Source organism: Camelina sativa, chromosome 17 (genome assembly GCF_000633955.1).
Source record: "Camelina sativa cultivar DH55 chromosome 17, Cs, whole genome shotgun sequence".
Classification (NCBI taxonomy): domain Eukaryota; kingdom Viridiplantae; phylum Streptophyta; class Magnoliopsida; order Brassicales; family Brassicaceae; genus Camelina; species Camelina sativa.
This window is the reverse complement of record NC_025701.1, coordinates 20,504,574-20,517,100: the sequence shown is the minus strand read 5'-3', so window position 1 is coordinate 20,517,100 and position 12,527 is coordinate 20,504,574. Positions and strand designations below refer to the sequence as shown.

At 37.9% G+C, this 12,527-nt stretch overlaps 1 protein-coding gene across 1 annotated transcript; it reads right to left on the bottom strand.

Moving 5' to 3' along the window:
• LOC104757739 (immune-associated nucleotide-binding protein 8-like) lies at window positions 8,995–11,054 on the bottom strand. The gene is made up of 6 exons (XM_010480507.1): window positions 11,011–11,054; window positions 10,452–10,759; window positions 10,072–10,349; window positions 9,822–9,986; window positions 9,607–9,738; window positions 8,995–9,500 (listed from the first exon to the last, which is right to left on the bottom strand). Exons 2-6 carry the CDS (start codon window positions 10,735–10,737, stop codon window positions 9,315–9,317), a joined length of 1,047 nt encoding a protein of 348 aa, XP_010478809.1. The 5' UTR covers window positions 10,738–10,759; window positions 11,011–11,054; the 3' UTR covers window positions 8,995–9,314.

The following is a 12,527-nucleotide window of genomic DNA, read 5'->3' as shown; positions in this document are numbered from 1 at the left end:
ACACTCACACTGGCCTCAGGACACTGACCTCGTCCCCGACCACGACCACGACCACGCCCACGACCACGACCACGACCGCGACCAACAGCATCCTCACCTCTAACCATCTGTACCAACAAGAACAGAAGGCTAAGCAACAAATATTTCTAATAACACAAGTACACAACTTACCGTGGAATCACAAAACCGGCTCCAAGATGATGTTCTAGGACTTCATGCCACACACAATTGACCAACTCACACAATCANCTGGAAGTCACTGCAAAACCTGATCTAGCAAGTCCATCAAGACATCCTCCCTGCCCGGAGCACCCTCAGCTGCAACCCTCACACCCGGGGCAACACCGTGACCGACACCGGGCCCATCCGCCCTGCCGTCACCCAAACCAGCCTGGTCTCCAGACACACTAGGATGAACCTGTGACTCCGCTACCTCCTCACTGGCCATGCTCTGGGTCACACTCACACTGGCCTCAGGAACCTGACCTCGTCCCCGACCCCGACCACGACCACGCCCACGACCACGACCGCGACCAACAGCATCCTCACCCCTAACCATCTGTATCATCCAAGAACAGAAGGCTAAGCAAACAATAATTCTAATACACAAGAAACACAACTTACCGTGGAATCACAACACAGGCTCGAAGAGGATGTTCTAGGACTTCATGCCACACTCAATTGACCGACTCACACAATCAATCATAGCATGGAATCCTAAACATCAACAGCAAAAGCACAATGAACCCCTAGATCTAGAACCGTAAGGGCTCTGATACCAAAATGAAACAACCCTTCTTTTTTTTTTTATAATATAATTCACTAGTGGTCCCATACCCACTAACCTCCATATCGTGTCTGCAGAAGAGGCATCGATCGACACTCTAGGAGCATCGGTCGACACCATTTGGTGGAGCATCGATCGACACCCTAGTGGCATCGGTCGACACCTTTTGGTTGAGCATCGGTCGACACTCTCTTGTAGCATCGGTCGACACCAGTCTCAACCGAGACTTGTTTTCCTGGTTTGATGTATTGCTTGTGTTTTGTTTGCTTGCTTAAACTTGAGGGTCTCATATGCTTGTGTGTATAACCTAGTAGATGGGANCAAAAGCAACAAAACAACACAAACAACAAAGAAAACACCCAAACAAGAGAGATCTCATGCTTAGATCAACCATGGTCAAGCACTCACCTCAAGAACAGAAGATTGGGGTTGAGAAATCGATGGAACAACACCTCCAGGAGCTTCTTCTTCGTTCCCAGCAACAGCTATCCCTTCTACAGCCTCAGATCTTTCCCAAAAGACCAAGAACAAGCCCAGAAATTCAAAGAAACGATTTCTCTACTTTTTCTCTCTTTTCTCACTCAACGCCGACACAACTCTTTCCCAAAACCCTCAATTTGTCGTTTAGCACTTATAAACACGATTAGGGATTTTAATTGAATCAAACCGAACCAAACAGCAATTAAAACAAACCGGACCAAACAGGAAAACATGGTGTCGATCGATACACCAAGGGTGTCGATCGATACACCAAGGGTGTCGATCGACACCCACACCAAAACCATAAGAAAATTGGTTTGCGGATGTTACAGAGATTCAAAACACACTTACTAAATAGTGCAAAAATGAAGAATTCTATTTTTAGCTAAACAAACAATTACTTTCATATTTAAGAGTATTATATTTGATATGTCACAAAAAAAAAAAGCAAACAGAGTAAAGGAGAAATCGTTTTTCTTCTTCATTGGCATTGGTCTCTAGGAACCGGTGGCAACAACTCTTTGTGCTTCCGAGGCGGCCTCATTAGTTTCCTTCTCCAGAGTCTTGTCGTTGGGCTTTGGTGTCAATTATATGATTGAATTTTTCAACCATTATCTTAATCTGCAACAATTTCAAACCCAAAAGAATGTCAGTAAAAGTATGCAGTTAATGAAACCTCATGTTAAAATAACAAAACTTGCGTTTACCTATTAAACCATCCTTCCGTTGGTTTAATTTTCATTGCCAAGGTTAATGTTAACACCTCTATTGTTTAACACCAAAGAGGAAACAAATTCTTGATTTAAAAAGGAAAGATAATGGTTTACATAAAGATTGATGGTAATTAAGAAGAGAGAATTGAGTAATTGACTTACTCTTTTCTGATGCGAGTCCATCACTCGATTGTTCTTCAAGATCTCAGATATTGTTACCACAGTTGTGATTGCTATATACAGAAAATTATATCATACATATTACGGGACCTACATATTACACGTAAAAGAGAGAAACCGATCTAAACACATATCATATGATATGATTAAGTTATAATAAGGAGTGTATTACCAAAAGATTGAGCAATTGAGCAATCAATCCTAATCTCGAATGATGCCAAAATACTAATAATAGAAAACAGTCTAATGATTCAAGAAAGTACCCATATTTAATATATTAAACGTTTTTTTGTTCATCTGTAAATTTTAAATTTCAAATTTTAGATATTAACATATTAGTAATTAATAGATTTAGCAAAAATAGGAATCTCATAAAGTTATCCGAAGTATATATGGATTATGATACAATCTTGATATGCATATTAGGTGACATTCTTTAAATTTTGGAATTTTGACTTTGTGATTAATATTTCAATGTTTTATATATGATAGAATTGATTAATAAAATTGTATCCATAACAGAGATCGTGGATACATAATTCGAAATTTAAGATCTACTATGGTAACATTATAAGATTATGTTAATTGTTCGATATTGTGGTGATAATTTCCGAGATTTGTTTCGATTAAGTTGCTATAAAATTATATGAACTTCTCTTAGAAATTATATGCTAGTTTTGGGGGATTGATATAGTTAGATAAGATTGTTTATGGTAGGTATTAAGAGGGGTTATTGAACTTGGATTTGGTAAGATTTTAATATTTTAGAATTCTGAAAGATTTTAAAAGTTTTTTAGGAGATTTAAATGTGTTTTATTTTTTTTTTTATTTTTTTTTTAGAAATAAAATGTGATTCTATGAGATTGTATAAGATTTTATTAGTAAATTTTGTATGATTTTACAACACAACAAAAAAAAAGACAAATCATTGTAGCCCATGGGTTCTGTTCTCCAGCTAGAGCGTAAGCAAATGAAGAAGGAAGATGTAATCATATATTTTCGTGAATCTACCAACTTTTTCTGCCATCGTATTATTGGTCTATAGGATGGAACTGGATATTATTCTGATTACGAACAATATGCCAATACTTTTTGCGCAATTAATGTCAACAGGCCTGAGTGGGTAAGAAACTGGAAGCCGGATCACGAGATCCATCCCCGTTTCATCCTTTGTATATGTAGCAGCTACTTCGTTTGCCGCTTTACTTATGCTGACTGAAAAGCTCTCATCATTAACGTCTGCCTTCTTTATCTGCAGCTCACATAAACAATGAACAGAGTATTTACAAATGCATTAGTGCGACTTCAATGCAACTCTCAGAGATGAGAAAATATTTTTCTTGCACATACCTGAGACAGTTTGTTCTTTATTAAAGAAGGGCTGCACCACGATCTTGTAAATGCTTCAATCAGAGATGATGCAGAACGGTCACGCATTTTGCTAAACCATTCTCGAACATAAGCTGGAAGGACACTGTAATGACCCTCACTAAGGGAAAAAATCCCAAAATAAAAGTTCAAGGAAATGACCCTAAAAGACTTAGAATGGAAGAGGAAGTAAGATAAAGAAGAATGACCAAAGGAAGTCCGAGGAAAAATTCGTGAGTCGGAGGATGTCCGAGCCAAGACCGAAGTGATCGGAGGTGCGATCGAGACCTTAAGACTGATCGGAAGGTAACGGTCTATGCGGAAACGGCACAGATGGAAGAGACGATTAAGTACCGTGAGAGAAGACCGAGACATCCGAGAGATGTCTGGGTGATGTCCGGGTGATGTCCGAGAGAAGATCGAGAGACCGAGAGAATTGTCCGAGTATTGTCGAGAGGACCGACAGTGTCCGATAGACCGAGAGAATTGTCCAAGTATTGCCGAGAGGACCGATGGTGCCCGAGTATTGCCGAGAGGACCGATAGTGTCCGAGTATTGCCGAGAGGACCGATAGTGTCCGAGCGATGACCAAGAGGAGTGTCCGAGCGAGACCGAGAAATGCCGAGAAATTTCGAAAGCGTCAGACCAGAGGACGGGTTTTGCCGAGGGAAGCGGGAATTGTTCTTCCTTTGCAAAGTGCCCAATCAGGTTACATGCCCTTCATGCAGAAAGAATTTTGTGTTACAAGATGGAATGTAGCATGGGGATTGGGTAGTGCAACGCACGCGCTACATGCAAACAAAAATTGCCATTTGTCAAACCGCACTAAGGGAAGAAGAAGGAGAGGTCGAGTCTATAAATAGAGGGCTTGCGACTTCATTTGCTCATTTTCTCTCATTCCTCACAAAACACTCAAACACTAAAGCTTTTGTTTCTCTCAATTCCGAGAGAAAAACAAGAGAGATCATTGCGAGACGCTGTTTGCATCGAGAGAGAGACGAGAAGGAGACGGAGATTGTGTCGAGAGCGAGCCGAGAAGGAGACAGTGATTGTGTCGAGAGCGAGCCGAGAAGAGACGGTGGTTGCGGACGAAAGCGGACGAAGAACGGGACGCTGTCTGACGCGAAGAAGAAGATTGTCTGATCCGTGGTGCAGTGGAGTCCGGTCATGATCAGTTGCATAAGGGTGAGTTCTGTGGTAATGCATGTAGGGGCTTCATTGATCTTTTGATCTTTGCAAGTTTCCCTTTTGTTTGTTGCATGTAGACTAGATTCATGTTAGAATCGGTTTAATTTGATGCATGCGAAATATGGTAAGATTCATGCTAGATTCATGTTTAAATGCACATCGAATTTGAGCTAGGAATCACCATGCAAGATGAATTTGGATGCATATTAAGTAAATTGGATCGCTTAAAAACTGGTTAAGAGGATTGCATGCATGTTGAGACTTAGTGGATTTTACTAGCAAACTTTCTTGCTTAAAAATCGGTTGCATGCATGATTAAATTGGTGAAGTTTATTTGCAAATTTTATTGCAAAAAATCGAATGAGGTTAGCTTGCATGCTTAATTGGACTTAAAGGATTTAAACGGTTGAATCAAACTGGCTTGCATGCGTAAATGAACTTGTTGCATTAATTTGCTTAAGTTGGACAAATTGGTTGCATGCATGTAGAATAATCATAAGTTGCTTGAATTATCATTCTTGTTGCTTGTCGATTGTTGCATGTTCTCTTGCTTGAATTTCTTGCTTGTTTTGCTTGATCTTCTTGCTTGAGTTGTTGTGAGTATTTTAGCGAAGTCTCTTGAATTTGTTTCTCGAGTCCTAGCTAGAATAGTGAAGTCGATCTTCTATTCCAAATGCGGTTTGTCTCGCGAGAGTTCCCAATGACCACTCGCGCGGGACAATGTCACGACTAGCTAGCTACTAGTGTGACCGCTACATGACGATGTATCATTTATGTGGGCTCATGCTGGTTACCTTTGTGGTCTCGGCATGGGAAACATTGTAGAATGGAACAGACTATCGAGGGCCCTTAGGTGAAAGAGTCTAGGGTATTTCAAGTATTCCTTATTGTATTCTAGATGTCTTTGTTTGATTGATAGGAGGGAAGAGTTTAGAGTATTCAAGTGTCCCTTGTTTTATTCTAGTCGTCTTTGCGAGTCGTGTATGAGTTAAGAGTCTAAAGTGTCCAAGTAGTCCTTGTTCCCTTTAGTCGTCTTTCTCCGTGAGTAGTGAGTCTAGATCGTCTGAGTCAAATCGCGTTGATCTAACCTCTCTCGCTTGTTTGCTGTTCAATTGCTTCCGCTATTGTTTCCGTTGCGTTGCTTTGATTACTTGCTTGCTAGTTTGCCTTGCTTGTTTTCTTTGCTTGCCGGGGTAGTCGGGTTGGGGAAGTAGAATCCTGTTTAGGAGAAAGGGGTGCCCAGGCTCACTGAGTAATCTTAGATTACTCATGATATTATTTTGTCTTGCAGGATGCTTAAGTGAGTCTAGAGCTGGAGCAAACATTAGGGTGCCGGATAGGGTTTTCTGTGTTCTGTGTAAAACCCTATATTTTTCTAAATGATTATTGTAAAATTTTTCGACTATCTATGTATATTCGGTTTTCGGGGAAAACATAGCAAGTTGCAAATGGTACTCGGCCTTGTCCGGACCAACACAGCGCACCAGGCCGCAAGCGTTGCAAAGCCTAAGTAGTCTCGGTTGCGGGTGGAATTGTGCTAGGGAGGACCGGTCGGGAAGTCTGCAGCTTCTGTCCCTCGACTGGATCACCTCGATACAATTCCCATAGTGGCGTCCTGTGGCTGTCCGATGGCCTTCGTGGTCATAGAAAGGTTCGGGGGCGTTACAGACACGTAGTATCAGGCCATATATGGCCCCAGCAAGCGAAGCCATCTTTCCAGTTCGATAGGCCAAAGTGATTCAACTGTTGAGAGGGACGAACCCGTCATAATTGCATGAATGTGTACAGAAGCTACCACAGATAACTCCGTCATAATATCCCTGTCTTTTTTTCAAGCTCTGTGCCATGTATAATTCTAGAGGAATGTGCTGAAAAAGACTACCTAATATCAATGGATATGCAGTTTTCTCTATATACTGCACCATTCTTTCTCGTCCTTGTGTTAGTGAAGGTAAAGAGTTAACATGCGAGAGCAACAAAGCCCATGCCAGGAACGTTTGCACCTGCCACTAGAAGTGATCAAACAGTGATTGACTTGCCTAAAGAGGGACAATAAACCAAACAAAGTTTTTGAAAGTGAAATTTACCCTTTCTAGTGCAGTTAAATCCGTATCAAGAAGTTCATGATTTAACTTCTCAACCGTACAAGATACTTCGTCTCTTAGCCGTAGCTTCTCTTCAGATGGCAAACCAGTATCTCTTGAGTCCTGATCATTGAGAGACTCATCATTCAGTGGTGCATTCCCATCAGCAACTATGGCCAGCCTGGAAATAGGCTCAGTAGACAAAACAACGTATGCAGCAAGTTGCAATGACGGGATTGGATTGGAAGAGTACATTATTGCATACAAAGAGCTTATGGCTCCCTTGCTTAGACCCCAAAATTCCACTGCTTAGACAGCTCTATCTCTTGCACGCGGAGAAGAGTCGACCACAAGTTAGCCCAACTTGAGAATGTAAAGTGTGATCAAGAAGCCGATTACTACTACTCTGTTAGTTCAACTTGAGAATGTAAAGTGTGAACGATTCATACAACTTTAGTTGGTCTTATCAGTAAAGTTGAAAACCTGAAGAAAGAACGTAAAGAGACTGTTTATTTTTTATTTTTTATGAAATCCTTCAAAATTCTATTTCAAAAGGTAGGATTTTGTTACCCATATTTGTCAACTAAAAAACAAATTAAAGTCTTACAGAATCATTCAAAGTAGCATTTTTAAAAAACTTATGATATTTTGAATAACACTAGATTTCAAGTAAGTATTCTATATCCATAATTGAATAACAAGAGATTTTAGATTATTTTAAATGATTTTACATAAAACAAGAACTTATATGGCGAGTTTATCATCAAGAAAGTTCAATTAAATTTTTTTTATGGCGAGTCAGGATACGACGATGACGGAGATTGGTGCGAAGTCATGACCGCCGGGGGATCCTCCGGATACGCCGGGCTTGTGGGTGCATAAGGTGACCGGAAGAGGAGCCGGTGGTATGCCGGTGCCAGAGTCGGTCTTGGACGATGCGTTCGTTTTGTCACGGGTTAGTTTGGAGTTCCCAAATGAGGTGGATGGGGAACCGGTTATTACGATTGGTTCGGAGGTGTTGGATGTGATGCATGGGCTGTGGAAGCAATGTATGGTTGTGAGGGTGCTGGGAAGGAGTATCTTGATTGAGACTATGAATCGAAAGCTACGAGAGCTATGGAAACCTAAGGGTATGATGCATGTAATGGATCTACCACGACAGTACTTTATGGTTCGTTTTGGATTGGAGGATGAGTTTTTAACAGCGTTGAAGGAAGGGCCGTTATAACAACCCGTCCCGTGGACTCCACTATGCTCACTGCTAGCCCGCTAGCCTCACTGCTAGCCGCCCAAACGGACCCCAAGCTGGCCCTGCAGGGCATCGATCCTAACCCATCACTGTGGAAATCCACATCCACCAGTAGGTTATTGGTGCGCCAGGCGTTCCTCGAACCCTGGTCCCCACCCTTTAACAACCTTCCCACAGGATAAGTTGCCACCAATTGCCTATGTTGCATGGAAACTCTTTTTGAGGTACGTTTCCCGTTTCCGAAACGTTTTGGTGGAAACACGGAAACAAGTCACAGAAACACGATTCCTAAAAATCTCTGTTTGGAAACACGATTGAAACTCTGTTTCCGTTTTGGAAACGCGGCGGAAACTCTTTTTTATAATTTCAAAATTTAATAAATAAATAATTTGAAAATATAAGCATTCATGATACATATAATGAAAAAAATATAACGTAATTAGTAGCTTAAAAGTTAAAATCCCTAAATATATGGCGATGCTGGTCAAAAAAGTTGATTTTGAACATTCATTTTTTTACAGTTTTACTTTTAATTAAACTATCTAATATTTCTGTTTTGAATTTGTGTTGTTTGTATATTTTATTTAATATGGTTTTTATGTTTGGGGACTTATTATATCTATACCTATATATATGTATAGACATATATATATAGATATGTATATATATATATATATACGTTTCATACACATTTCTATTACTTAATTTTTTGAAAAAAAATCATTTCCTATTTCCGAAACGTTTCGTTTCCGCGTATCCGTTTCCGTTTCCATGCAACCTAGCTAAAATGCCTTAGTGAGATTTCTTAATATATATTTTTTTCATACTTCCAGCCTCTACTTGAATGTCAGATGAAGCGTACTGCTTGAATGTCAGATCATACTGTAGTTTAGATTTGTTATCTTTTACAAATCAAAGTGTCCATTGAGAAAAAAACTCTTTCTCAACTCTTTATTAATACAAATATTAAACATGTCCCCTTACAAAGCGCACACACACACAGATATATATATATAATACAAACAAGAAGCAAATAAAACAAAGATTAGGCTACGCGAATAGCCTCAATTCAAGGAAATAACGGAAATTATGAAATTGAAACAAAAGCAAAACCAGACTCAGATCATGCCAGAAGTCCAAGAGCTTGCTCAAACGAGGAAACTCCGCGTCAGAAACACAAACTCTCGGCAATGGCATTTTTTATTTTATTTAATTATTAAGAAGAAAAAGTGTGCAGGGGTGGAAGAGGGCAAAGTGATCAGTGATCAGAGAATGTTGCACCCCTGAATGGTACGCATTTGCGCTTCCATCTGGTCACGCATACGTCCTTCCATGTGTTTTAACTTTTCCATCAGTTCATTTTTTTCACGGAGGCTCAGCTCCTGTTCTTTTTCTCTTTTCTCAAAGAGCTTCTGTTGTGCTTCATTAGCTATTCTCATATTTTTCTCCAGCTGAGGAAAAGACAAAGATATATTGTTAACGTCCATTTCAACACCACTTTTATGCATATGTGTGTGTGTGTGTTTTTTTGTCAACGAATAGGAGGAGTTTATATACCATATCTGCCATTGCCTTGAGGTTTCGTTCATTCGTTAGCTGTAGCTCCTTCCTCAGTGCTTCGAGTTTTTCTTCTGAATACGATTTTGATTTAAGCGCCTCTTGTTCTCTCTCATGCCTATCATTTTCTTCCTGATGAGGGAGAGAATTTAATTTCAGCATTAAAACACACGAGAGATACATGTAAACGGAATAAAAATGGGAAACTGTTTAACCTTTATCTTATAGTACATCTCATCGGTATACGGAATATTGCGGTTCTGCTCTCTGACCTGGTCGATAAGTTTGAGAAGTTCATGTACTTGCTTTCTCTTTTTCTCCTCCTCCTTGGTTTTGTTATCGAACAGGATCATTCGTTGGCCACACAATATGAGCACTCTCTGAAACCAAAGAGTGCAAATTTCGTAAATTCCAAAGCTGGAAACCTCACAGAGTTCACAAATTTGATCAAAAATTACCACGCACCTTTAAGAAGTCAGGCAAGTTACCACCCAAATATTCCTGCAGTGTCATACCATCCTCTTCTAATACATCTCCCCCCGTGAAAACAATGATGAGGTAATCAACAATCTTACTGCCGAAAAGGACCTGCAAGGTACTAAGTACCATCTCTTCCTCTTGACTCATTCGAGTCCTTGCAGATAAAACCAATAGCACAGCATGTAGCCCTCCATCCGCTAGAGTTAGGCATCTAACGATTTCTTTACCGATAAAATCAGCGGACAGCGACAAATCAAACAGACCTGCAACAAACAAACCCCGGTCCGTTAATTAGTAACATATATATATATATATATATAGATATACAATCACCGCCATATAAAATTTGTAATGACACAACATACCAGGAGTGTCAATCACATTGAGTATAGGACCTTCTGGTGTCACGGTTCTAACTGCGTGGCATTCCGTTGTAACACCTGATGCTTTTGATTTCGATTTGAACACATTTGATCCGACGATAGTGTTCCCGGTGGCGCTTTTTCCGTTCCCCGTACGCCCAACTAAAACAATGTTTTCGATCGGATGTGGCTGTGATACCACATATTCTTTCTTATCAGCTTTTGTCGCTGGAGCTGGCGCATTATCCTTCGCTGGAAAAAACTCACCATTCTTCTGATCATTGGCCATTTGGTTAAAATTTCCTTCAACCCTTCAATATATCATGTAAAATGTTTAATTATTAACTCATAGATCAAAGTGACAACGTTGAAAAGACATATATATCGTTACTATTTACGGGGGAAAAAGGCTATAACCACATGAAAAGTATTGAACGGATCTTATATTTCTTTTTAAATCTAGAGAAAGCTTAGAGAGCATGTAAACTCTAAGTAAAAAGCCATACAAGTTGATCGATAAGAAATTACTAATAGAAAAAAAAAGGAAGAAAAAATGACGAACTTGATTTTTCTGGTTCTCTTAAACAGATGGTGGGCAGAAGTAGTTAATCGCAAAGCTAGTTTCCAAGTTTAAATAGAACAATTTGAAGTTTTTTTTCCATTAAAATAAATAAATATAAATATATAAATATTATATTATATTATATTTAAATAATATATACTATATTATATATATGATCCCCTCTTACATGAATACAATTATACAATATTTGCCACCCAATTGCTTAAATTTCTATGACTCTTTTAGTGGTTTTCTTTGTTTTGATAATTTAGAATGAGCATTTGCTTATATATATTGCAATATATGAAGGTTTAGCTTGGTGACACTATAAGAATTCTAAGCACAAAGATAAAAGATGTATGAAACCAATGAAGATAACTTAAATTTTAAACGGAAATTACGTACAGTGAGAATGAAGAAATAGAATAAACTATCATGATAAATGATAATGATTTGAAAAATATTTATGAAAAAAAATTAAATAAATTTTAATAAAATGTATTAAAATTCATCTTACAGATTATTTTTAAATTAAATTTATGAATTTCATGGTAGTTAATTTGTTTTTACATGTAAATTATAGTAGCAATTTGAATATTTTAAATTAAATTTAATTTCTCTTCGAAAACATCTCACATATTTATTTTACCATCGATATAATATACTTCAATCATGGAATTAGTTTAACACAAAAATTTGTATGATTTAAGGCCAGTGTGTAAATTTGTCTTGCAGGTAGAACTGTCTATGGTGAGTCTTTCGCTAACAGAGATAAAGCTTCGTGAGCAGATTGATCTCCTTACTATGAAGTTTCATGTGAACTCATCAATTCTGACGTTGAAACATTAATATTGATTACTATTTCCATGAAATGGGTTCTCATCTTCCTTGCTAATAATATTAACTAGGTATTAACCCGCGGAAAACCGCGGGCTGAACTTTTTTTTGATGAAAATTTGTAATAATTTATTTTGTTATTATGTTATTTATAATGGTTTGTGATTAAAAATTCGGTTTGCTTAATATTATAATTTTTCTATTTTAAAATTTTTTATTGAAAACCTGTCAATAAAACATTTGCATGTAATGACTAAAGTCTAATATTTATTTTTCTTCCTCTCTCTCTGTATTTCAAACTGAGTAATTCAAACAAATAAAATAAAAATCGGGAAAGTTAAAGAAGAAAATGATAAGATACTATATTTATATCTTTTATTTATTAATTTTTAAAATCTAAGCCGTTAAACGGAACTGTTATATATTTGATAAACGTTTTAACCCATGCTGCAAAATTTTTTTGATGAAATTTGTAGTTATATAGATTTTATTCGATTGAATTTTTAAAATTTTAGTTGTTAATTTTTGTTTTTTTAAGTACGAATTAGTTTGAATTCTAATAGATTTTTTTTACTTTTCTACAATTTATTTTATTTGATGTGTCCCTGATTTTCATTTTTAATTAATTAATTATATTTAATTAATTAATTAATCTTAATTAAGTTTTCTAAGGCAATTGA

Excerpts from the sequence above, each read along its gene's own strand:
- LOC104757739 (XM_010480507.1), bottom strand. The coding sequence starts at position 10,737 with ATGGCCAATGATCAGAAGAATGGTGAGTTTTTTCCAGCGAAGGATAAT. Across the intron at positions 10,350-10,451 it reads CAATGTGATTGACACTCCTG|GTCTGTTTGATTTGTCGCTG; the intron begins GTATGTTGTGTC and ends TGTTTGTTGCAG. Across the intron at positions 9,501-9,606 it reads TCAAGGCAATGGCAGATATG|CTGGAGAAAAATATGAGAAT; the intron begins GTATATAAACTC and ends TCTTTTCCTCAG.